Source organism: Scyliorhinus torazame, chromosome 7 (genome assembly GCF_047496885.1).
Source record: "Scyliorhinus torazame isolate Kashiwa2021f chromosome 7, sScyTor2.1, whole genome shotgun sequence".
NCBI classification, from domain to species: Eukaryota; Metazoa; Chordata; class Chondrichthyes; order Carcharhiniformes; family Scyliorhinidae; genus Scyliorhinus; species Scyliorhinus torazame.
The window spans coordinates 102583022-102610518 of record NC_092713.1 but is presented as its reverse complement, the minus strand read 5'-3'; the positions used below and the strand labels follow the sequence as shown (position 1 = coordinate 102610518).

Below are 27497 nucleotides of genomic sequence, written 5' to 3'. Positions count from 1 at the left end.
ATCAATTTGTGTCAAAATTAATTGACATTTTATAAAAAATAAGAAATGGTGATGATTCCTAAATTACATGGCGCTGTCACACTGCATATTGTGTAAAAGCTGAGAAAGACGGCCCTCAGTCAGAGACTGGATAGTATCATGTTCAGGATAGCTCCCTCGGCTTTTCTTTTACGTCACCCTACTGCGAACACACACTGCACACTGCAACATAAGTAAAAGTTAGATTTTGTTTTCTTGCGTTCCAGATGAGATGTTCAACTAAGGCCATGTCTGCCCTTTCAGGTGAACGTAAAAGATCCCATGTCACAATTTTGGGATGAGTAAAGGTGTTTTTGGAGTGTCATCAACCAACATCACTAAAAAACAGAATATGTCTTGCCAATGCAGCCAAGTGCGCTCCATGCATGCGTGGAGTTAACGCAGAGTGCACTTGGCTGCGTTGGCAAGACATATTCTGTTTTTTAGTGATGTTGGTTGACGAGGGTTGGTTGACGAGGACACCACAAAAACACCTTTACTCATCCTAAAATTAAGATCTTCTACGTTCACCTGTTTAATCATTTATCTCTGCTATTGTGGGACCATGCTGTTCCCAAGTTGGCTGCCACTTTTCTCTACATTATAATGGTTACAACACTTCAAAAATACTATTTTCAAAGTGTCTTAGGACATCCTAATATTCTAAAAAGTGCTAAATAAATGCAAGGTCTTTCTTTATATCTTCAGTATCAGTGGTAATGCTTCAAATTCTTCCAATCAGTAAAGCACAACTTTGATTTGATGTGGAATTCAGTACTGACTGTTCAATTATATTTTATTGACCATCTTCTGCATAAACTGGCATGAGTTGTTTTGATTGGCCTTCAACAAATACTTTCCTGAGCCGGTTTTCCTATGGGAACTTGGAGCACTATAGAATGTTGGATAAATAATTCATTAGCACATTCTACTGATGTTCCATATGATTATATTAACTGCAGCTAAGTTTTACCTCTTTTGTCTGTAGGTGCAGAGTTGCTTGAGGAGCATTTTCGGGAGATTCGCACCATGCGGCAACGCCTAGAAGAATCCATCCACACGAACAACCGACTCCGGGAGCAGCTCGAAGTGCGCCTGGCTGCTACAACCAAAGAAAATGGTAAGAATTCATATACTTTATATTCTAGTTTAACTGGTTGTGATTTTGATGATAAACTAACCTACTGTATGATGTTAGAAGAAAACTTGTGCCGTATAGCATCAGACGTTGGATACATCATGTTCTCCCACAGCACTACTGGGACTGCTCTTCACCAGCCAAATAGATCATACAGATGCTTGACCTGGGAATGACTCTCCTTGCAATTTACCCTTCCGTTCTGACGAACAACACCTAGCCTCTACCTATCAAATTTCCACAGCAATGCAACTGAGATAGGAAGTTTAGCAGAGCAGGATATTAAACCCTAGACACCTCCCAGTGTGTTTTGGGATGGAGTGACCTCCATTTTAGCATTTACGGGTGCTCAGATGGGCCCCTGGCTACAATGGCACTGCCGCTCCTCAGTAACCATGCCTGACTGGCCCTGGAATCTGAAACCCCCACTTATTTTACCATGAAGGCACACATCTATGTCCTCTTCCTCCAGGTGCAACTGGAGCAATGATCACAACAAGTGGTGGCACTGCTAATCTGCCAATTAAATGTATTCCGCTGGTAAAATGCAGCCTTTTTGGGCCAGGCACTCATCAAAGTAGGGTCTCCCCCTCTAACCCACCCCCCCTCTCCCCGGGCCCACCCCCAACCACCACCCAGCGTCCACACACTCAGCTCTGGCAGTGGGGCCCATACAGCCTTCTAAGATTACTTCAGTGTTCTTCTGGCTTGACATCCACCCTTAATTAGCTGCAGCTCATCCAAAATTCTGCTGCACCAAGTCGCACTTTACCCCCTCACCACCCCAATTCCTTCTGAGACTGGTGGAACTAAATATACACAACATACTTGTATATTTGTAACTTTTACATTCTTCATAAATAAATTTGCAAACTGACATATCATCCCCATGTCTGCAAGTTTGACAGGTAGCCACTCACTCAATACTTTGTCAGATGCTTATGGACTGGAATCCTTAATGAGGAGTTTTCACTCCTGGCAATTTGGTATCTGATTTGGTCCCTCTTATTTCCTTGTAGCTGTTGCTCCAACTAACATCTACATTCAGGGACTGGAAACAATGACTCAGCTGTCAGAGGAAAACCGAATGATGAGGGATGATATCCTGACTCTCCAGACCCAGCTCACACAAGTACCCAGGGGTGAGACACTGACTGAGGGATAACGTTCCTCTTTTAAAGAAAAATGAGGAGTCCCTGCTTTTCTCAGTAATTAGCAACCCAAACTGAAGTTGCACTCTCAAAGATTGTGCATTTCAAAGGGACTTGTTCTCACTATTTGTTTGGCAAACCATTAATTGGTGAGAAAAATGGACAATCCTTCATTAAAGGTTGTTTGAAGGTTCATGATGAGAGCAGTAATATTGAGGAGGACAAATTTATTGTTACGCCATGTAAAATGTTGCTCTGAAAAGAGCAATTATTATCTTAAAAGAGTTCCTTGGAAGAACTGGTCGGCCTCAACGTTTTGGGCAGTGTACTCTGCCTGCTGTTTGGAGGAATGATACTGCCCATATTTTCATCCTCTACTTTTGAATTAACTCTTTCACCAGTTCTGGCCAAACCTTCCATTCTTCCATGGAACTCTTTCAAAGCAAAAGCTGTGCTTTTCAGAGCAAATTTTAAAAGGTGTAACCGTAAACTTGTCTTCTTCACTTTTACATGGGCAATCCTGTTTTTGGTTGCTGACATTTTACAAAATGAAAGGTAAAAATGATGAGCTATAAAGTTGGAAAGCAAGTTTCTCCACCTACTTTGTCACTCAGTTAAGACTACTTGGACATCTACTTGGATTTGGTTTCACAGTCAAAAGGGAGATGATCAGATTCCCAGTTTAACAATTCACTGAAGGACAGATTTGGTGTCAAAGAAGGAGAGAATTAGGCACGGCTGGATTAAGCCTTGTAAGTAACCAAAAAGTAGGATGACCTAATTTTATTTTAATTCCTTTTTTATGGGATGTGGGTTTAGGCCAGAATTTATACCCCATCCCTAATTGCCCTTGAAAAGATGGCAGGGAGCTGCCTCCTTGAACCGCTGTAGTCCCTGTAGCGTAGGCAAGCCCACAGTTCTGTTACGGAAGGAATTCCAGGGTTATGAGCCAGTGACAGTGAAGGAACGGCGATATATTTCCAAGTCAGGATGGTGAGTGGCTTTTCGGGGAACTTCCAGGTGTTGGTGTTCCCATGTGTCTTCTGCCCTTGTCTTTCTAGATGGTTGCGGTTGTGGGTTTGGAAGGTGCTGCTTATGGAACCTTGATGAGTTCCTGCAGTGCACCTTGTAGATGGTACACATTATTGCCACTGTTTGTCGGTCGTGGGAGAGAATGTTTGTCGAAGGGGTGCCAATCAAGTAAGCCTGGATCAAGCTTCTTGAATGTGGTTGGAGTTGCACTCATCCAGGCAAATGAAGAGCTTTCCATCACACTCCTGACTTTTGCCTTGTACATATTGAACAGGCTTTGGAGAGTCAGGAGATGAGTTACTCACCACAGGATTCGCAGCCTCTGACCAGCTCTTGTAGCCATGGTATTTATATGACTAGTCTAGTTCAGTTTCTGGTCAACAGTAGCTCCCAGGATGTTGATAGTGATTAATGCTAGTCGTTTTCTTATTAACCTGCTTCTTCAGGATACCAACATTTTCTGTTGTACTGATGCTTATTATTCTCAAGTCCTACTGAATTTAATGGCTCGTTCACATTGGTGTTCTGTTGCTGGTTGCTCCCTGACTTCAGTGGCACTGCTGTAATGTAAGCGAGGTCATTCTACTTCTGCCAGATTTGCAGAAAACTGCCTCAAGAAGTGTTATTTATCTGTTCCTTCAGAAGCAGCAGTGTCACAGATCAGCTGGTTCCTGAGAAAAGTCCAACTTTTGGGTTGTGTCAGCTACTGGGTACCTCCATTTGGGAGCTTGTGTCACAAACTTGGATCTTGGTGCATGGAGCAGAGCACAGGCTGAAGGACTTCTTAATCAACTGCTTAAAATGTCACTGAATGCTAACTATCATTGAACATAGAACATAGAATTTACAGTGCAGAATCACTATTTGCTATGGATCACGCAAATCATTGAATGAACAGTGTGTAATTTGGGCAAAATTGATACTTTTTATATTCATGGGATGTCAGCATTGCTGGCAAAGCTGGCATTAGTTGCTCAACCCTACTTGTCCTCGAGAAGGTGATTGTGAGCCTCTTCTTGAATGGATGCAGGCACTATGGTGCAGATACACCATATGGTGCTGTTAGGAAGGGAGTTCCAGGAATTTGACCAAACAACAGTGAAAGAATGGCGATATAGTTCCAAGTCATGATGGTGTGTTTCTTGGAGGGGAATTAGTGGGTAGTGGTGTTCCATGCACCTGCTGCCCTTGTCCCTCTAGCTGTTAAGAGTTCACTGTAATAGGATGCCATTGTGTATCTTGCACGATCAATTAAACTCAAAAATGAGGTTGTATCATAACTGAAGGCTTTAATAGACTAGATCTGTTCCCCAGCAGCTTTGGTACAGAATGAGGGCTGCTGGGATGACACCTGTTCTTATACCCCGCCTATCAGGGCGGAACCACATACCAAACAGCCAATGGTAAGCTGCTAGGCTTACCCAATGGTCTACAGCCTCTCGGGTACTGCAATTCCTGATACGACCACATTCACCCCCTGTTAAAAAAGAGTCAGGCGGGGGTGGTGGCCAGTGGTTACAATTGCATTGAACATGGTATGATCAGATATGGAGGTACCGTAAGTATTTACAAGCGTGGAAGATGTATACAGTCAGTGTTCATTTACAGTTACAGTTACAGTGTAGCAATCAGTCGGTCGGGTGGCCTGGTTGTCCTCCTGGATCATCTGAGCCTCAGTGGTTGTTCTGGTGGGGGGTCCGGGCGTTTGAGACTCCGGGAGCGTGGCTTCATCGTCCATGGCAGCTTCGTCACCCCTAGATGGCGCTGGTGGGGCAAATGGTTGACACGAGAGGGGGGGCGCCTGTAGGGGGCGTTGGTGGGTGGGATGGCCTAGAAAGGAGCGGCAGGAGGAACGACCCCTCAGTGAGGTGCTGTGGGGGGGGGGGGGGGGGGGGGGGGCGGTGATGGTTCGGGTGAGCGTGGAGTTCCGGCGGGCGCCAGGTCCCAGAGTGAGACTGTATCTTGCCGGCCGTCAGAGAATGCCACGAAGGCGTACTGGGGGTTAGCGTGCAGCAGGTGGATCCTCTCGACCAATGGGTCCGACTTATGCGCCCGCACGTGCTTCCGAAGCAGGATGGGTCCGGGTGTCGCTAGCCAGGTTGGGAGCGAGGTCCCGGAGGAGGATTTCCTGGGGAAGACAAGGAGACGTTCATGAGGTGTCTAATTGGTAGTTGTACAGAGCAGCGACCGAACGGCGTGGAGGGCTTCCGGGAGGACTTCCTGCCAGCGGGAGACGGGGAGAGTCCTGGACTGGAGGGCCAGTAGGACGGTCTTCAGACCGTTCCGTTCTCCCTCTCTACCTGCCCATTTCCCCGGGGGTTGTAACTAGTCGTCCTGCTTGAGGCGATGCCCTTGCTGAGCAGGAATTGACGCAGTTCGTCGCTCATCAAGGGGGACGCCCTATCACTGTGTATGTACGCAGGGAACCCGAACAGTGTAAAGATACCCTGGAGGGCCTTGATGACGGTGGTTGTGGTCATGTCGGGGCAGGGGATGGCGAACGGGAACCGGGAGTACTCGTCAATCACGTTCAGGAAATACGTGTTGTGGTCGGTGGAGGGGAGGGGGCCTTTGAAGTCCATACTGAGGCGCTCAAAGGGACGGGAAACCTTTATCAGATGCGCCCTCTCTGGCCGGTAGAAGTGCGGTTTGCACTCCGCGCAGATTTGGCAGTCCCTGGTGACTGTCCTGACCTTCTCGATGGAGTAGGGCAGGTTGCGGGCCTTAATGAAGTGGAAAAAGCGAGTGACCCCCGTGTGGCAGAGGTCCTTGTGGAGGGCTCGGAGGCGGTCCACTTATGCGGTGGCACACGTGCCGCGGGACAGGGCATCGGAAGGCTCGTTTAGCTTCCCAGGATGGTACATGATCTTGTAGTTGTAGGTGGAGAGTTCTATCCTCCACCGCAAGATCTTGTCATTGTTTATCTTGCGTGCATTATCCCGCTGTGCATTATCAAACATGAACGCCACCGACCGTTGGTCAGTGAGGAGAGTGAATCTCCTGCCGGCCAGGTAATGCCTCCAGTGTCACAGAGCTTCTACTATGGCTTGTGCCTCTTTTTCGACCGAGGAATGGCGAATTTCTGAAGCATGGAGGGTATGAGAGGAGAAGGCCACGGGTCTGCCTGCTTGGTTGAGGGTGGCGGCCAGAGCTACGTCGGACGCATCGCTCTCGACCTGGAAGGGGAGGGACTCGTCGATGGCGTGCATTGTGGCCTTTGCAATGTCTGCTTTGATGCGGCAGAAGGCCTGGCGGGCCTCCGTCGACAGGGGGAAGGTTGTGGACTGGATTAGGGGTCGGGCTTTGTCTGCGCACTGTGCGTAATAACTGAAAAACCCGAGGCAGCGCTTCAGGGTCTTGGGGCAGTGAGGGAGGGGGAATTCCATAAGGGGGCGCATGCGTTCAGGGTCGGGGCCTATAACTCCATTTCGCACTACGTAGCCGAGAATGGCTAGGCGGTCGGTGCTCATGACGCATTTATCCTTATTGTACGTTAAGTTAAGGATTTTCGCGGTCTGGAGAAATGTTCGGAAGTTGGTGTCGTGGTCCTGCTGGTCATGGCCGCAGATGGTGACGTTATCAAGATACGGGAACGTTGCACGTAAGCCGTACCGGTCAACCATTCGGTCCATTTCGCGTTGGAAGACCGAGATCCCATTAGTGACACCAAAGGGAACCCTTAAAAATTGGTAGAGCCGCCCATCTGCTTCGAAGGCAGTGTACTTGCGGTCACTAGTGTGGAGGGGTAGCTGATGGTAGGCGGACTTGAGATCCACCGTGGAGAAGACCTTGTATTGCGCGATCCTGTTCACCAGGTCGGATATGCGGGGGAGAGGGTACGCATCCAGCTGCGTAAACCTGTTGATGGTCTGACTGTAGTCAATGGCCATCCTATGTTTCTCCCCGGTCTTTACCACCACTACTTGAGCTCTCCAGGGACTGTTGCTAGTTTCAGTGACCTCTTCTCTCAGTAGCCTTTGGACCTCTGACCTGATGAAGGTCCGGTCCTGGGCACTGTACCGTCTGCTCCTGGTGGCGACGGGTTTGCAATCCAGGGTGAGGTTCGCAAACAGGGAAGGCGGGTCAACCTTAAGGGTCGCGAGGCCGCAGACAGTAAGGGGGGCTATAGGGCCGCCGAATTTAAAAGTGAGGCTTTGCAAGTTACATTGGAAGTCCAACCCCAGGAGTGTAGCCGCGCAGAGGTGCGGCAGGACATAAAGGCGGAAATTATTGAATTTCCTGCCTTAGACAGTGAGGTTTGCGAGGCAAAACCCCTTTATCTCCACTGAGTGTGACCCAGAGGCCAGGGAGATTCTTTGGTTTACAGGGTGGATAACAAGTGAACAGCGCCTTACCGTGTCGGGGTGTATAAAGCTCTCCGTGCTCCCAGAGTCGATCAGGCAAGACGTCTCGTGGCCGTTGATGAAGATCATCGTCGTTGCTGTTGCGAGTGTCCGAGGTCGATTTTGGTCCAGCGTCACCGAGGCCAGATGGAGCAGTTGTGGGTTGTGATCGGGCAGCATGTAGTCGGCTGTGCTGGGGGCCTGGGGCCCCATCCAAGATGGCGTCTCCCATGGATCGCACATGGTGGTCGGGGATGGACAAAATGGCGGCGCCCATCCGTCCAGTGTGGCGTCCGAGGGGCTAGATGGCCACGGCCGTGGGTCGGGCGTGGCCCTAGGATAGGGGGGTGGCGGTGAGTGCTGGCCGTCTGGGGGCCGAAGGGAAGGTTGCCGCGGCGGTCTGGAGTCGTTGGAGACCGCAGCCACGGCTCGTGCTTGGCAGACCCCCACAAAATGGCCCTTCTTGCCGCACCCTTTGCAGGTGGAGGTGCGGGCTGAGCAGCGCTGGCGGGGGTGCTTCGCCTGCCCGCAGAAGAAGCAACGGGGCCTAACGGAGCTAGCGGGCCGTCTTACAGCGCAGGCCTGCAGGGACACTGGGAAGGTCAGTGGGGCTGCTGCTGCGGGATGCCACGCAGTCCAGGGGGCCGCTGCGCGGTCGGTCGCATAGGACTGTGCGTTTCTGGAGGAAACATCCATGGACCCTGCCAGGGCCCGTGCTTCTCTCATCCCAGGGTGTCCTTTTCTAAAAGTCTTTGGCGGATCTCTGAAGAGCTCATACCTGCCATGAAGGCATCCCGGATTAGAAGTTCTGTGTGCTCGCTGCCCGAAGCTTGCGGGCAGCCAGTTTCTGCCCTGCACCAGTAGCGCACGGTAGAAGTCCTCCAGCGATTCCCCGTGGCTTTGCCGTCTAGTTGCAAGCAGGTGACATGCGTAGGCCTGGTTGACAGGGCGTATATAATATCCCTTGAACAGTTCGATCGCATCATCATAGTCCTCCGCCTCCTCGATGAGGGAGAAGATTCCAGGGCTTACTCTCAAGTGCAGGAGATGCAGTTTCTGTCCTCCTGAGGGGGTGCCTCCGGCCGTCTCGAGGTAGCCTTTAAAACATGCCAGCCAGTGCTTATAAATCGCAGCCACGTTCTCCGTGTGGGGGCTGAGTTGTAGGCACTCCGGCTTGATTCGGAGATCCATTCTTTCAGCTTAAAGTAGTCTATTAAATTGATGCACGATCAATTAAACTCAAAGACGAGGTTGTATCATAACTGAAGGCTTTAATAGACTAGATCTGTTCCCCAGCAGCTTCGGTACAGAATGAGAGCTGCTGGGACGGCACCTGTTCTTATACCCCGCCTGTCAGGGCGGAGCCACATACCAAACAGCCAATGGTAAGCTGCTAGGCTTACCCAATGGTCTACAGCCTCTCGGGTACTGCAATACCTGATACTACCACACCCCCTTCACCTCTCTATACTACAGAATGACTACGGAATCACAAAATTGTTACGCCGCCAAAGGAGGCCATTTGGCCCATCATGTCTGCAGTGTATTTAAGATTCTCCATAAAACCTACCTCTTTGATCCAGTGGTGGACCTACATTTTTGGGGCCCTGAAGCTTGAACTGTTATGGGGGCCCCTTTACAACCAGCAACAAGGTCTGGGTAACCACTGTTATCTTCTTCAATGGGGTTGTTCCACGACAGATCACCACAAACTTTTAAAAAATTTAACCTAAAATTTAACCTAAATTTGACATAAAATTGCTGTACTGGATTATCTCACATGTCAAAGTCACTGGTGTGAATAAAAGTGTCCTATGCCTTATAGTTTTCGAGTTATGGGGGGATGAAAATTAGGGAAATGTTATATACATGCATGATGCATCATAGAATGATGAAATAAAACATAGAAAAGACCACAGTCAATATAATCTTTTATTTTAGACGCCTATGAATATACTACATGAAACACATTTTACAAAATACTCTTTTTTCTGTTTTTTCTAGCAACCTATTCACGTACAGTTTTGTCACATGAGAGCTTCCTTGCAATGTCATTTTCTAGAGACAATATGCATAAAGAATTTAAGCGCTCTTCAGTCATGATAGACCAAAATTTCTTCTTTATAAAGGATAGCTTTGAAAAATTCCTTTCTGCTTCACAGCTTGTGATAGGCATTGTCAAGTACAGTATAAGCGCAGTAGTAATATTGGGGAACACTTCAATTAGGTGTTGCTCACAAATAAGCTGAAGAACTTCAGCGCATTGCATTTTAGATGGCGTGTTTTCTTCTGTGTTCTGGGATTTCCTAAGGTGCAAATATTCTTTGAACTGATAACACTCGTTTACTAATTTGTGGTCAATATCATCTTTGTAATACGATATTATAAGTTTAGTATTGTCCTCATCAATTTCAGAATTCTGAGAGCAACTTGAACCTTTTCGCAATCTGCTCATATGGGTCAATTCTCTTGCGTAACTGGATTATCAAGCAGGCATAGAGTTGATATGGAACCTCTAGCCTAAATTTGTCAGCTCCTCTCAAAGAAGCAATACCACTTGTTCCATCTGAAAATTTCCTTGTAACAATGGTTTGGAAGCATCAGAATAACTTGAGGTGATATCTTCACACAAACCTTTTGCTTCTGATTCATAGTGTGCAATCCTATCGGCTGAATTTTCTCTGAGTTCTTTAACAAACGAAAGTAAAGATGATAGCAGAAGATAACCTTCAAATACATCAAAACCAGGGGAATGGAGTTTATTACTCGTTTTGTTGAAATGCTCCAGCACTTCTTCCCAAATGACTGTTAAAATACCATATTCCAGCTTTACCAACTTGTGGTATAAATTCTTTGCATCGCGTTTACATTCAGGCTTCTCTTCTGAGTCTTCAAAAATATGTTTGAGAGTTTGTAAAATACCCATATATCCATTTTTAATTGCCCCGACTGCTTCATAGTGTGCAGACCATCTAGTTACACTTGAGCTCTTTAGAGAAAAATGTAGATTGCCCTGTGTGTTTAAAATCCCCCATCTTCGTGGAGATCCAGAAAAGAAAACATATAGCTCTTGCAAAATGCCAAAATAGTCAACAACTTCAGGTACAGTAAACACTGCCTTTTCTCCAACAAGGTTAAGTGAATGGGCTGCACATGGTACATAGTCTGCGTACCTGTTAATGTTTTTAAAGAGTGCTTGCAACCCTTTCTCCGAGCCCTTCATGTTCGATGCATTACCGTAGGACTGACCACGGATATTTTCAAGTGAAAGCTTATCTTCACCCAGGACTTGTTGTATTTTGTTGAACAAGGTCATGGATGAATGGTTTTCTATCGGTAAAAATGTTTAAAATCTCTCTCTGGGTTTTCCATTATAGCAGTATCGAACCACCATTACCAGCTGGTCAACATGTGTCAGGTCAGGCGTAGAGTCAACAATAATGGAGTAGTATTTGGTGTCTAGGGTGTTAATTTGATTCACAATTTCATCTTGCACATGTTTTCCCATGATTTCTATCAATTCTTAATACACGGGTTTGGATAGGTAAGTAGCATTTACTTTCTCATTTTTACATTTCTCGAGATGTTCATGTAAAAATGGGTCGAACTCTGCAATAAGTTCAATGGCCCCCATGAAGTTTCCATTATTTGGTGAGCCCCACTTCTCATGACCTCTAAATGCCAAACCTTTTTCATTTAAAAACTTTATAACAGCTACAACTCTTTTCAGTACTTCAAAATAGTACTGTATGGTTTTTTTCATCTGTTCTTCAAGTTGCTCATCCACAGTATTATTATTTGACTTTCTTGTTATCCAACACAACATCACCCTCTTATGTTCCATGCTGTCTTCATGATTCTCCAGAGTTCTGAGTACATTCATCCAGTCAGAAAACCCACCTGTTGTAAGTGATGTTTGGCATTTAGAGTTTGCAAACAAAACAGTATATATACAGCCTTTGCTCTTTGAGTAAACTAACCAGGATCTCATCACAGTCTGGCCATTTTTCAATCTTTTTTCAAAATATTTGTTTGAGAAATTTCTGTTTTGCTTCTTGTAAACCCTGCTTGATTCGGTATATACATCAGCTGTTTTTTTATTTTGAAAAACACCTATGTCTTGCATTAAACAATTCTGTATGAAATCATTATCAACTGTTATGGGCCAGTTTTCGAAGTCACTGTATTCTTTGAAATCACTGAATTTGCTTCCTGTTTCATGTTTCTGCTCAGTTTCTACTTGTTCCGCGGTACTTTTATGTTGACCATTGTGATCGTCATCTGTATCAAAAGCGTCAACAGTGGGCTGAATATTGCTAGAAAGAGCTCCCACAGTTTGTGCACTATCACTGGCTTCAATGGTGTTTGCTTGGCATGTTTCAACTGTAGGTGTTAAACTTGACATTGCAAAGTAGTTTGTTAGTTTTTGACATTTAGAAATTTTGTCAGATCGCTTTTCATTCAGTTCGCGTTTTTGGTATCCACTTAAGTACTTTTGTGAACTCATTGTTATTCCGCTAGGGTCTTGACCTCTGTTAGAAAGGGAAAAAAATTACATTAGCCACAGCTGAACAGACAACTTACCGCGACCCTCTACCTTTACAACATCTGTGCTACTGACTCTCAAACTTTGGGATTGTTGAAATATATACAACAACAAATTAATCAATTTGAGTCGTGCGACTATTGTCGCATGCTTTGAAAGGAAAGTTTTTTAGGTCTACTTTCTGAGAAAGGTTTTTTTTTCTAAAACCCTTCTCAGAAAGTAAAGCGCCATTTTTTAAGATTTATAATAAATAAGCTAAATAGGCTAAACTAGGCTATGTTCAAGCTAGCCTACGCTAGGCTAGACTAAGTTAGGCAAGACTAGGCCACAAAAACTCATAGGCTAAGGTAATGTAACAACATTTACCATTATTTGAACACTTTTCATAATAAACATATGTAATTTAACATAAATTCACTCTTTTATTACTTTTTCATAAACGCTTGTAATATAATATTAGCCTAGGCTATGAGGTCGTAGCCTACCTGCCGTTCACCTCTTCATAAAAAAAAATCTAACACTATTTCACCTTTATTACTTTTCTAAATATAACATTTATTTTTGAGTAGGGGTAATTAAAATATTGTATTCTTATGAACACTTTGTTGAAAAAAATTCTTGTCTAGATCACTATCTGCTATCACATTGAAAATTCACGTTAGTATTGTGATTGCCTTTTCAACGGCTCCCCTTTTTTGTTATGACACGTAATCTACTGTTTGTATTTCTGTCATAAACGTTAATAGTGTTTTAAATTATTTATAATTATTTTATATTAAATATATTTAGAATGAAACATCCTTAATTTGAACGTTTTTTCATTTACGGCTAGCCTACATGATACTTTAATAACCTTTTAATTTTTATTTTACCTATTATTTTGTATTGAATTACACTATTATTAATAATATTTTTTTTTTAAACCCCTTCTCATTCAGTAGACCCAAAATATTTAAGCAATGTGGACTAAAGTCGCTTCTGGGGCCCCTCTGGGATTAGGGGCCTTGAAGCTTAAGCTTCATTAGTTTCATAGTAGATCTGCCCCTGCTTTGATCACATTTTTAGTTAAACGTCCTAGTCCTTCCTCTTTTGGATTGGAGTACATTTTCCTTGTAGTTTCTCAGTGAAGCATTTTGGAATGTTATTCTATGTTATTCAATCATTGCAAGTCATTTTTGTTTTGGGTTAAAAGTAAAATTTACGACTTGATAGAAAATCTTCACAAACAATACACAGTTATTTTAACATTTTCAACTAGGGGTAAGTAACATTTGTTTGAAATTATTTATTTTATTTTAACTCCATAGAACAGTCCAAAGAAATGGAGCAACTGAGGGAGAGCCTGTTAACAACCAGGACTAGGTATAAACTCTTGGAGACAGAACTGGATCAGTGGAGGGAAGAGAACAACAGCTTACAGGCTGAAGTCAGGGACAGACAGGAGGAAGCATTACAGCTGAGAGAAGAACAGCAATGCTGCCAAAACAAAAGTAATAGGTATTGAGACCAATTTTCCAATTTTCTAATCTATGCCTTGGCCAGTGATGTCCATTCTGCTTGCTGAGTGGTTGCATGACATGGAGCTTGAACCCACCGATGCAATTCCTCCAGTATGCGAGTTCTTCAATAAGTAATTGCTGGCTGTGTCATAACCAAAAGAGTATCTTCTATGCATTGTCTGATTTGGGATGTGCTATTTCTGAGGGAATTGAATGTTTTAGTTAGAAGACTGTCCTTCCTTGTACGGATTTGAATTCTCTACTGACTAATGGACTAATGAAGTCTCTTCCTGCAAACAGTAAAGGTGCTAATTTAGATAGATTCCATCCAATTCTTAATGGATGTGAGTCCACAGTACAGAATTTGCACCGATTTGGTAAAAAAATTGGGAGTGAAGATAACAGCTGGTGTGTGGAGGAAGATTTTTCTGAAGTGCAATTGAGGTTTATTGCTGGAGAGTAGAGGGAGCTTTACTTACATCTAACCTGTGTTGCACTTGGGTGGGGCCTTTTCAAGCCAGCTGTGGTATGAAAGCAATGCAGTGATGTTCTTAATTTGTTCTGAACCACATGCTAGTACCTTATGAAGGAGAATGGTAGCATTCCATCCACATAATTAAACCAGCTGATAGGGCAATGACCCGATGCCCCCCTCCAACCCACCCCCAATATTGACAAGTTGGGCAGCACGGTGGCGTAGTGGTTAGCACTGCTGCCTCACAGTGCCAGGGACCCGGGTTCAATCCCGGTCTCTGTCTGTGTGGAGTTTGTACGTTCTCCCCGTGTCTGCGTGGATTTCCTCCGGATGCTCCGGTTTCCTCCCACAGTCCAAAGTTTTGCAGGTTAGGTGGATTGGCCATGCTAAATTGCTCCTTTAATGTTCTGGATTATGGGGATAGGTAGGGTGGATGGGGGTGGGGTGTAAATGGGTAGAGTGCTCATTCAAAAGGTTGGTGCAGACTCGATGGGCCGAATGGCTTCCTTCTGCACTGTAGGGATTCTAGTTCATGTTTTGGGAATGGCATTCATTGAAGATCCCACTGAAAACGATTGAGCTTTGTAAACAATAAGAAGGTGAAAGTTGTGTGTGTGTGTGTGTGTGTGTGTGTGTGTGTGTTGTAAACAAAACCATAACCCTATTTATAAGAAACATTTACACTTTTTCTGAAAATAAGACATAGAGGAAATCTTCCTCCAAGATGTGAGCAATTTATAGATCCATCATCTATTCTCCTTTTCTGACATGTCTGCTTTGTTCATCTGCCCAGGCTGTTACAGGAGGTCACCATGCTCCAACAGCAACTAAATGAGAGCCACCAGCTACTTCATTCTCTCCAGTCTGAAATTCAAGTGTACGAGAGGCTGTATGGGAAAAGGAAACCTTTCCAAGGTAGGAACTGCTTCATCTCATCAGCATAGAAGGCTCTGTTATTCCTTCAAGTCAACTACTCTGAAAAACCATTGGCAGATGTAGTGAAATAATCGTGAAATGGGGGAGATGGTGGTACAGTGGTAATATCACTGGACTAGTAATCTAGAGACCCAAGGTAATGCTCTGCGGACCTAGGTTTGAATCCACCATGGCAGATGGTGGAATTTAATTTCAATAAGAAAAATCTGGAATTAAAAGTCTAACCATGAACCACTGTCGAGTGTTGTAAAAACTCATGTGTTTCGCTAATGTCCTTTAGGACATTAGGACCTTCCTTTTCTGGTCTGACCTACATGTGACTCCAGATCCACAGCAATGTGGTTAACTCTTAAATGTCCTCTGAACAAGGGCAATTAAGGAAGGGCAATAAATGCGGGCCTAGCCAGCGACACCCATATCCTATGAATGAATTTTTTTTAATGAAGAAAATCACAATTTTACAAAGTAGCTTTTCTCCCCTCTGTTTACTCAGGAAGTGTTCAGCACCACGGTGGTGGATCCTGCGCCTTTGACATCAGTGACTTCCTGACACAAATCAGAGGCCTTCGCATTCAGCTGGAGCACAGTATCCACACCAATGGTTGCCTACGGAAACAGCTGAAGGAACAGATGGATGAACATCGACCAGCCAGCCTCAATATCAATCATTTGACCTCAGCATCCGGTGAACACAACAGCAGTAAACAGGTGTTTCAGGGTGAGACAACTAAAAATACAGTGGATAAGAAAGAGAGGTTAAAATAAATGCAGTAAAATGTAGCTTGGTGGTCTAATGAATAGAGCAGTGAAAGGCTAGAGTTTGGAAGTCATGGGCAGAGTGTAAAGCTTTAATTTCCAGAAATTATTTTGATTGAAAGGAATGTGCTCAATTTCTCCTCTGATTTTACAATTCTCCTCAGCGTCAAACTGAAATGTAAAATTTTGAAGCAGCGCACATTTAATTGAGTTGCACGACAGCGAAGTCTAGGTCCACTATGGGAAATCCAATTGTGAACGTTGTATTCTTAATATATTTAACTCCCCTGAAAGTAATTGTAGCCTTTCAATTGGGCTCTATGTTGCAAATGGTGAGATGTCTATTACAATCCCAGACCAGATGTCAACAGTGGCTAGGATACTGGGTAGAAACCCCAGTATTTTAGTTTATTTTGTCTGATTGTGCGGAAAGAATACTTCACTCCAGAAATGATTGCATGAAATAGGGATTTTGTATTTCAAAACAAAACGTTATTATTAACACAATATTAAACTATTTAACATCACACACAAAATAGCTCACAATTACTCCTTAAACAATAATAATACAGTAAATACAATACCCTTAACTATCTCTATTCCCAATAAAACAACAAGAAAGTCAAAACATACAGCCCTCAATCCATTCTATATCCCAATGTTACAGAGTAATTCTTGATTTCTCCTTTAGAACTCCTACTGGATAGGTGCTTCGATGGTTTGTTTCAGCTTCTGCCCTTGTCCTCTGACAAGTCTGCATGGCTTTAAATACTATTAATCTTTTTTAACTATTCTATTGTGAGAGTAAAAGGTCTTACTTGTGGACTCAGTGTTAGCCAGATCATAACTCAACTCTTTTTCTCAAAATGTCTGAATGACTTGGCTCAACCCAGCAATGACATCATCTCCCCAAGCTGAAGACAAATGAACTCCCCAGGCTGAAAACACATTAACGCTCCAGGGACTCCCCCTGGTCAAACAGCAGTGCATTAACCCAGGCTTTTATGGTGGTCAATTTCACCTCTGGCTCCTAAAAGCTTTCTGGTCTTGCAAATCAAGATTCTTTTCAAAACAAGATTCTTTTCAAAACAAGATTATTTTCAAAACATGACTACTGCAGCCAAACAAACTCTAACCTAGGCGTTTAACCTTTAAATTGCCAAATGTTTATAATCCAATTTAACTAAAATCCTGAATTCGGCACATATGTTAGACAAATTGCACAGTTGTATCATGGCAAGGCTACAATGGCATTTTTATCAAGATTACCATCATGTTATATCTTTATATCTTAAAGTCTTGCACCAAGTGTGAACTTAAGATTCTGTAAAGTGTTACAAGTGTTTAAAAAGGAGTGTCCACTTCTCTAACCGTGGAGACTTTGATGGCTGAGTTACAGAAGTTGCGCAGGGGACGTTTTGGTGGGTCATGAGACGGCAATTGAGGCCGCGAATTCTTCGATCCGAGGGGCCCTGGCCAAGGTAGATATGGTAGTGAAGCAGCAGGGTGTGGAGCTGCAGGAGGTAGGAGTTGTCCTGTTCAGTCAGAGAGACCAGATTGCTTGCTTGGAAGTGGAAATGGCGAAGATGGTGACCGATAATAAGGGTCTGACGGCTAGGATTGAGGACCTCGAAAATTGGTTGAGAAGACAGAATTTAAGGGGTTGGAATGCTGGAAGGGTTGGAGGTCTCAATTCCAATGAAATTCATGCACAGTTGCTCTGGAAGAAAAAAATCTTGAGATGAGCAAAAATCACCGGAACAGCAGATGGATTGGATTTGTTTATTGTCACGTGTATCGAGGTACAATGAACGGTATTTTTCTGTGAGCAGCTCAACAATTCATTAAGTATATGAAAAGAAAAGGAAACAAAAGAAAATACATAATAGGGCAACACAAGGTATACAATGTAACTACATGAGCACCGGCATCGGATGAAGCGTACAGGGTGTAGTGTTAATGAGGTCAGTCCATAAGAGGGTCGTTTAGGAGTCTGGTAACAGCAGGGGAGAAGCTGTTTTTGAGTCTGTTCATGCGTGTTCTCAGACTTCTGTATCTCCTGCCCGATGGAAGAAGTTAGAAGAGTGAGTAAGCCGGGTGGGAGGGATCTTTGATTATACTGCCCGCTTTCCCCAGGCAGCGAGAGGCCACGGGGTGCGAATATTTCAAAATGTTGGTTCGGTTGCCAGGAGGCGCATAGCTTTTAACAAGGCTAAGGTAGCACTGTATCGCAAGAAAGTTCAGTTTGGACTTCCGGTGGCGACTATGAGGGAGTAGGTCGCACATTTGTTGGCTCCCGCTCTGGGCTAGACATTTGGACCTTTCCCCCCGACTTTTTTTGCATTTTTAAGCACTGGACTTGAAGAAACAGTGAACAAGTGTCTGTTGTATATATTGGTTTCTGGAACAGAGAGCGCGAAGGGATCGAAAGGGAAGAAACAAAAAGTCAGGCTCGAGCTGGGTGTTGGCTGCAGCAGCGGACAAGATGGCCGGTGTCCAGGCCCCTGGGGCTTCGGCCCAACCATCAACGGAGGAGCTGATGCAGGTCATCCGAGAAGGCTTCGCCAGACAGAAACGGGAATGTCTGGACCCGATTAAGGAAACGGTGGAGAGGATGGAGCGGAGGCTAGATGCCCAGGACCGGATGATCCAGAAACTGGAGAAGGCACTAGCTGAACAGGCGGAACACCAGACGGCTGTGGAGATGGAGGTGGAGATGCTGAGGGACCGGCAAAAAAGGCTGCTGGAACAGGTAGAGGATTTGGAGAACAGGTCCCATAGGCAGAATCTAAGGATTGTTGGCCTCCCGGAGGGAGCTGATCCTGGGGAGTTTGTGGCGAACATGTTCCAGAAGCTGCTGGGAGATGGGGCTTTCCCCGATCGTTGGAGGTGGATCGGATGTACAGAGCGCTGGTGAGGAAGCCACGACAGGGAGACCCCCTTGGGCGATGGTGGTCAGGTTCCACAGGTACCTGGATAAGCGCGCATTCTCCAGTGGGCCAAGCGCATGCGGAGCTGTAAGTGGGACAACAGCATTTTGCGGGTGTACCAAGACTTAAGCGTGGAGGTGGCCAAGATGAGGGCAGGCTTTAATCAAGTCATGTCGATCCTGTTCAAGAAGCAGGTTAAATTCGGACTGTTGTACCCGGCACGACTTTGGGTTACGCAAGAGGACCAACATCGTTACTTTGAGTCGCCCGAGGACGCTATGGAGTTCGCCAGGTGGAAAGGACTGGTGCCAACTTGGGAACACTCTGCTCTAAGTTTGAGAAACCGTTCGTTCGTTTTCGTTCTTGGCTTTTGTCTTCGATAATTGAGTTCAGTTTAAGAAGGGGAAAGTAGCTTAAAAAAATTATTCGATTTCGGTGGGTTTTCTGTGTTGTGAGGGGTATGGTGGTGAGGACTTTAGACTTTATATGATTTTGAGTTGTATTACTTTGATCTGTATTATGGCGAGAGTTTGGCTTTGTTTTTCTTTATACTTACCTTGGTTGGCGTCTGCTTCTTAAAGTGGGCGGGTGTCGGGGCTGGGTTGATGAGGGCGATGGTTTCGATGGGCGGGGTGAGGGCAGGTAGGTAACAATAGGTGGGAGACATACTGGTGCCGGAGCCGTGGGCCACCAGGCTAGCTGGGTGAGCTAGTCTGTGGAAGCACAGTGGGGGGTATGTATACAATCAGATTAGCGATGGGGTTAGGTGACGGAGTGTTGTGGGAGGGGGGGTTGTTCGGCTGACGAGTGAGGGATTTGATTTTAGAAGTGAAGAAGAGGTCGGGGATGGGCGCTGCCAGGAGATGGGGCTACAGAGGCGCGGGGCAGGGGCTGGTGGCAGGCCCAGGAAAGGGGATGGCTGACCGGCAAGGGGGGCTGCGCGGTGCCCCGCAACTAGGCTGATCACGTGGAACGTTAGAGGGCTAAGTGGGCCAGTGAAAAGGGCAAAAGTGTTCGCGCATCTTGGGCTCTGAAGGTGGACGTGATAATGTTGCAGGAGACGCTCCTGAAGGTAGTGGACAAGATTAGGTTGAGGAAGAGCTGGGTTAGTCAGGTATTCCACTCGGGGCTAGATACTAAGACCCAGGGGGGTCGCGATTCTGGTGAACAAGCGGGTGCAGTTTGAGGTGGGGAGTATTGTTTCGGACAGGGGAGGACGCTACGTTATGGTTAGCGGTAAGCTGGAAGGGAGGAAGGTGTTCCTGGTCAACATATACGCGCCAAACTGGCATGATGCGGATTTCATAAAGAGGGTGCTGGGGAAGATACCCGACCTGGATTCCCCCAAGCTGGTTATGGGAGGGGACTTCAATACAGTTATTGATCCAGGCTTGGACCGGTCGTGCTCAAAAACAGGCAGAGTGTCAGCAATGGGAAAAGAGGCTGACGGAAAAATATGGGTTGCCCCAAGGGAATGCATTTCGGTATATGCAACTGAGAGCTTTTGCGAGGCAACAGGTGAGGGAATTCCCGCAGCTCCCGACGCAGGAGGTGCAGGATAGAGTGATCTCAGAGACGTGGGTGGGGGATGGTAAGGTGTCGGACATATATAGGGGAATGAGGGACGAGGGGGAGATCATGGTAGATGAGCTGAAAGGGAAATGGGAAGAAGAGCTGGGGGAGGAGATTGAGGAGGGGCTGTGGGCTGATGCCCTACGTAGGGTAAACACATCGTCCTCGTGTGCCAGGCTAAGCCTGATACAGGTGTTACACAGCGCATATGACTGGAGCATGGCTCAGTAAATTTTTGGGGGTAGAGGATAGGTGTGCGAGATGCTCGAGAAGCCCAGCGAATCACACCCACATGTTCTGGTAATGCCCGGCACTACAGGGGTTTTGGGTGGGGGTGGCAAAGGTGCTTTCGAAGGTGGTGGGGGTCCAGGTCGAACCAAGCTGGGGTTTGGCTATATTTGGGGTTGCAGAAGAGCCGGGAGTGCAGGAGGCGAGAGAGGCTGATGTTTTGGCCTTTGCGTCCCTAGTAGCCCGGCGCAGGATATTGTTAATGTGGAAGGAAGCCAAACCCCCGGGTGTGGAGACCTGGATAAACGACATGGCAGGGTTTATAAAGTTAGAACGGATTAAGTTCGTACTAAGGGGTTCAGCTCAAGGGTTCACCAGGCGGTGGCAACCGTTCGTCGACTACCTCACAGAAAGATAGAGGGAATGGAAAAGAGGAAGACAACAGCAGCAACCCAGGGGGGAGGGGGGGGGAGGAATCGGACGGACTCTCAGGGATGTTATTGTATATGTATAGGCACTTGTTTTAGGTAATGTATATTGGACTGTTGGATTGTATCTTTGGAGAGTATTTATTTTTGACAAGGCAGTTGCCATTTAGTTTGGTTTTTGTTTCTGTTCATATATTATTTATTTATTTGTTTAAAACTGGCCACTGTTATTTATATTGCTTTATTGTTGTTTAAAAGAAACACTACGTACTGTTATGTTTGGCCAAAAAATCTTGAATAAAATTATTATTTTTTTTTTAAAAGCAATGGGAAAAGAGCTGAGGGAGTTCATGGAGCAGATTGGGGGGGGGGGGGGTTTGGCAGGACAACAGGGAAGGAGTTCTCCTTTTTCTCGCACATTCATAGGGTCTACTCCCGGATCGATTTTTAAAAAATACTGAGTAGGGATCTACTGACAGGGGTGGTGGATGCGCAGTATTCGGCAATCGCCATTTCTGACCGGTTGTGTGGGAGGCGCTCAAGGCAGTGGTGAGAGGGGAGCAGATTTCAATCCGGGCTCACAGAGACAAGACGGACAGGGCAGAAACGGACCGATTGTTCGCGGAGATACTGCAGATTAACAGGAGGAATGCGGGGACCCCGAGTGCGGAGCTCGAGGGAACGGAGGAGGCTGCAGGCGGAGCTTGGGGTGGTGTCCACGGGTAAGGCAGTGGAGCAGCTCAGAAAGGCGAGGGGTGTGGTATATGAACATGGAGAGAAAGCCAGCAGGATGCTGGCTCAGCAGCTCAGAAAGAGGGAGGCGGCTAGGGCAATAGGTAAAGTGGTGGATGGAGGCGGTAACTTTGTAGGGGATGCGGCGGGTGTGAACAGGGCTTTCAGAGCAAATTCTATAGCTCGGCACCCCCCGCGGGGCCGGAGGGGATGAGACGCTTCTTAGACGGCCTGACATTCCCAAAGGTGGGTAGGGAGCTAGTAGAAGGGCTGGGCGCCACGATCAGAGCTGAGGAGATATTTGAGGGCTTAAAGGCCATGGAATCAGGTAAAGCCCCGGGGCCGGATGGGTACCCGGTAGAATTTTACAAAAAGTTCTCCGAGATATTGGGGCCACTTCTGGTCAAGGTTTTTAATGAGGTAAGGGACAGAGGGGTGTTGCCCCAGACGATGTCGCAGGCTACCACCTCCTTGATTTTAAAACGGGACAAGAACCCGGAGTCGTGTGAACAAGAACAAAAGAACAAAGAAAATTACAGCACAGGAATGTGGGGTATATTTGGGGTTGCAGAAGAACCGGGAGTGCAGGAGGCGAAAGAGGCCGACGTTTTGGCTTTTGCGTCCCTAGTAGCCCGGCGTAGGATTCTACACATGTGGAAGGAAGCGAAGCCCCCGGGCGTGGAGGCCTGGATAAACGACATGGCAGGGTTCATAAGATTGGAACGAATAAAATTTGCGTTGAGAGGATGGGCTCAGGGGTTCTCCAGGCGGTGGCAACCGTTCCTTGACTATCTCACGGAACCAGCCTGCGCCGATCCAGATCCTTTATCTAAACCTGTCATCTATTTTCCAAGGATCTACTTCCCTCTGTGCCCCGCCCGTTCATAGATCTGTCTAGATGCATCTTAAATGATGCTATCGTGCCCACCTCTACCACCTCCGCTGGCAAAGCGTTCCAGGCACCCCCCCACCCTCTGCGTAAAAACACTTTCCACGCACATCTCCCTTAAACTTTCCCCCTCTCACCTTGAAATCGTGACCCCTTGTAATTGATACCCCCACTCTTGGAAAAAGCTTTTTGCTATCCACCCTGTCCATACCTCTCAATTTTGTAGACCTCAATCAGGTCCCCCCTCAACCTCCGTCTTTCCAACGAAAACAATCCTAATCTACTCAACCTTTCTTCATAGCTAGCACCCTCCATACCAGGCAACATCCTGGTGAACCTCCTCTGCACCCTCTCTAAAGCATCCACATCCTTCTGGTAATGTGGCGACCAGAACTGCTTGCAGTATTCCAAATGTGGCCTAACCAAAGTCCTATACAACTGTAACATGACCTGCCGACTCTTGTACTCATACCCCGTCCGATGAAGGCAAGCATGCTGTATGCCTTTTTTAAAATATATATATTTTATTGAAATTTTTCAAACAAAAATGTTTCCGTTTTTACAACTCAAGGGATTATACATTAAACATTATTTAAATAATATAGTGAGCTTACAACAAAAACTAGAAGAGAAAAACAAATAGCAAAAACACTAAATAGTGCCCCCCCCCCGTTGCTGCTGCTGTCATTTCTATCTTTTCATTATCGTTCCGTGAGATAGTCAAGGAACGGTTGCCACCGCCTGGAGAACCCCTGAGCCCATCCTCTCAACGCAAATTTTATTCGTTCCAATCTTATGAACCCTGCCATGTCGTTTATCCAGGCCTCCACGCCCGGGGGCTTCGCTTCCTTCCACATGTGTAGAATCCTACGCCGGGCTACTAGGGACGCAAAAGCCAAAACGTCGGCCTCTTTCGCCTCCTGCACTCCCGGTTCTTCTGCAACCCCAAATATAGCTAACCTCCAGCCTGGCTTGACCCGGACCTTCACCACCTTTGAAATTACCCTTGCCACACACCCCCAGAACTCGTGCAGTGCCGGACATGACCAAAACATGTGTGTGTGGTTCGCCGAGCTTCCTGAGCACCTCCCACACCTTTACTCGACCCCGAAAAACCTGCTCAGTCTTGCTCCCGTCATAAGTGCTCTATGTAGAACCTTAAATTGAATCAGGCTGAGCCTGGCACACGAGGACGAGGAATTTACCCTACTTAGGGCATCCGCCCATAGCCCCTCCTCAATCTCTTCCCCCAGCTGTTCTTCCCATTTTCCCTTCAGCTCCTCTATCATCGCCTCCCCCTCGTCCCTCATCTCCCGGTATATTTCGGACACTTTGCCCTCTCCAACCCATGCCCCGAAATCACTCTATCTTGGATCCCCTGCGTCGGGAGCTGTGGAAATTCCCTCACCTGTTGCCTCGTAAATGCTCTCATTTGCATATATCGGAAAGCATTCCCTGGGGGCAACTTATATTTTTCTTCTAGCACTCCCAGACTTGCAAATGTCCCGTCTATAAACAGGTCCCTCAGCTTCCTAATTCCTGCTCGCTGCCAGCACTGGAACCCCCCATCCATCCTCCCTGGGACAAACCTGTGGTTATTCCTTATCGGGGACTACACCGAGGCACCCATCACTCCCCTGTGTCGCCACCACTGCCCCCAGATCCTCAAGGTTGTCACCACCACTGGGTTTGTGGTGTACCTTTTCGGGGAGAATGGCAGCGGTGCCGTCGCCAGCGCTTTTAGGCTCGTTCCCTTACAGGACGCCATCTCCAGCCTCTTCCACGCTGCTCCCTCTTCCTCCCTCATCCACTTACAGACCATCGACACATTGGCGGCCCAATAGTAGTCGCTCAGACTCGGCAGCGCCAGTCCCCCTCTGTCCCTACTGCGCTGCAGGAACCCCCTCTTTACTCTCGGGGTCTTTCCCGCCCACACAAAGCTCATAATGCTCCTATCTATTTTTTTTTTTTAATGGCCTTTGTGATCAGAATGGGGAGGCACTGAAACACGAAAGGAAACCTCGGGAGGACCACCATTTTAACTGCCTGCAGTCTGCCCGCCAGCAACAGCGGCACCATATCCCACCTCTTAAAGTCCTCCTCCATCTGCTCCACCAGTCGTGTCAGGTTAAGTCTATGCAGGGTTCCCCAGTTCCTGGCCACCTGGATCCCCAGGTATCGGAAGTTCCTTACCACTCTCCTCAGCGGCAGAGCATCTATCCCCCTGCCCTGTTCCCCGGGGTGCATTACAAAAAGCTCGCTCTTCCCCATATTTAGTTTGTATCCCGAGAACTCTCCAAACTCCCCAAGTATCTGCATTACCTCTGGCATCCCCTCTACTGGGTCCGCAACATATAGCAGTAGATTGTCTTCGTAGAGCGACACTCGGTGCCCCTCTCCCCCTCTAAGCAACCCCCTCCACTTCTTAGAACCCCTCAGCGCTATGGCCAGTGGTTCAATTGCCAACGCGAACAGTAACGGGGACAGGGGACACCCTTGTCTTGTCCCCCTATGTAGCCGAAAATATCCCGATCTTTGCCGGTTTGTAACTACGCTTGCCATCGGGGCCCCATATAAGAGTCTGACCCAACTAATAAACCCCTCACCGAACCCAAACCTCTTCAGCACCTCCCACAGATAGTCCCACTCCACCCTATCGAATGCCTTCTCTGCATCCATCGCCGCCACCATCTCTGCCTCCCCCTCCGGTGGGGGCGTCACCATCACCCCCAGCAACCTTCGTACATTAACATTCAGTTGTCTCCCCTTTACAAACCCTGTCTGATCATCATGCACCACCCCTGGGACACAATCCTCTATCCTTGTCGCCATCACTTTGGCCAGCAGTTTGGCATCTACATTTAGGAGTGAGGTAGGCCTGTATGACCCGCATTGCAGTGGGTCTTTATCTCGTTTCAGGGTTAACGATATCGTCGCCTCAGACATTGTCGGGGGTAGCATCCCCCTTTCCTTAGCCTCATTAAAGGTTCTCGCCAAAAGCGGGGCCAACAGATCCATATACTTCCTGTAGAATTCCACCGGAAACCCGTCTGGTCCCGGGGCCTTCCCTGCCTGCATGTTCCCCAGTCCTTTAATCACCTCATCCACCTCGATTGGCGCCCCCAGACCTGCCACCTCACCTTCGGGAACCTTAGCTGGTCCAGAAAGTGTAACATTTCTTCTTTTCCCCCCGGGGGTTGGGACTTATATAGTCTCTCATAAAAAGGTCTTGAACACCTCGTTCACTTACCCTGCTCTCTGCTCCAAATTTCCCGTTTCGTCCCCAACTCCCCCGATCTCTCTCGCCGCCATCCTCTTCCGAAGTTGGTGGGCTAGCTGCCGGCTCGCCTTTTCCCCATACTCGTATTGCATCCCCTGTGCCTTCCTCCAGTGTGCCTCTGCCTTTCCCGTGGTCAGCAGGTCAAACTCCGTCTGTAGTCTTCGTCTTTCTCTGTATAGCCCTTCGTCTGGGGCCTCCGCATATTTTTTATCCACCCTCAAAATTTCCCCCACTAATCTCTCTCTCTTTGCCCTCTTGTTTCCCCTTGTGGGCTCTAATGGAGATCAGCTCTCCTCTAACCACCGCCTTCAGCGCTTCCCATACTACCCCCACCTGAACCTCCCCATCGTTGTTGACCTCCAGGTATCGCTCAATACACCCCTCACCCTTCCGCAGACCCCCTCGACCGCCAGTAGTCACATATCTAAATCGCCAGAGCGGGCGCTGCTCCCTTTCCTCTCCTAGTTCCAGATCCACCCAATGCGGGGCGTGATCTGAAATGGCTATGGCCGAGTACTCCGTTCCTGCCATTTTCGGGATCAGTGCCCTTCCCAAAACGAAAAAGTCTATCCGGGAGTATACCTTATGGACGTGGGAGAAGAAAGAGAACTCTTTAGCCATTGGCCTGGCGAATCTCCACGGATCCACTCCCCCCATTTGTTCCATAAATCCCTTAAGCACCTTGGCCGCTGCCGGCCTTCTCCCGGTCCTGGATCTGGACCGATCTAGCCCTGGATCCAGCACTGTGTTAAAGTCCCCCCCCCATTATCAAATTTCCCACCTCCAGGTCCGGGATGCGTCCCAGCATTCGCTTCATGAATCCCGCATCATCCCAGTTCGGGGCATATACATTCACCAGCACAACCGCCTCGCCCTGCAGTCTGCCACTCGCCATCACATATCTGCCCCCACTGTCCACCACTATGTTCTTAGCCTCGAATGATACACGTTTCCCCACCAATATTGCCACCCCTCTGTTTTTAGCGTCCAACCCTGAGTGGAATACCTGTCCCACCCATCCTTTTCTTAGTCTAACCTGATCCGCCAACTTCAGGTGTGTCTCCTGGAGCATGACTACGTCCGCCTTCAGTCTCTTTAAGTGCGCAAACACCCGTGCCCTCTTAATTGGCCCATTTAAGCCCCTCACATTCCACGTGATCAGCCGGATTGGGGGGCCATTCAGCCCCCACGTTGACTTGTCATCCCCTTTTTTAGGCAATCTCCTCATCCAGGTCCCGCGCACCCGTCTGTCCCCCAAGTAGCGCCTTCCCGCCCCGACCACCTCATCTCTTACCAGCTCCCCCTTGCACTCAGCAGCAGCAATCCAGTTGATCCCCCCCCCCGCTAGATCCCCCTCTAGCTTGATTACTCCCCCCATATTGCTTCCGGAAGTCAGCTAACTCTGGCTGACCTCGGCTTCCCCCGTTCACTCTTTGACCTCCCTGCGTGTGGGGCTCCCTTCCTTCCTGCGCCCGTTTTCCCACTGTAATTTCCATAGCGCGGGAAAATACCCGCGCTTTCCTCTCGGCCCGCCCCTATGGCAC

General features: G+C 47.2%; 1 protein-coding gene across 19 annotated transcripts in view; it reads left to right on the top strand.

The window, feature by feature from the left end:
• pde4dip (phosphodiesterase 4D interacting protein) overlaps positions 1 to 27497 on the top strand; it is an 888328-nt gene that overhangs the window by 820100 nt on the left and 40731 nt on the right. For 18 of the 19 annotated variants that reach the window (XM_072511203.1, XM_072511204.1, XM_072511190.1 and 15 more), the window contains 5 exons: positions 1007 to 1138; positions 2176 to 2298; positions 13536 to 13725; positions 14996 to 15117; positions 15632 to 15856. In XM_072511203.1, coding sequence (XP_072367304.1) covers positions 1007 to 1138; positions 2176 to 2298; positions 13536 to 13725; positions 14996 to 15117; positions 15632 to 15856 — 792 coding nt within the window. The remainder of the gene's footprint in view (positions 1 to 1006; positions 1139 to 2175; positions 2299 to 13535; positions 13726 to 14995; positions 15118 to 15631; positions 15857 to 27497) is intronic. The other variant, XM_072511195.1, reaches the window with a different exon arrangement.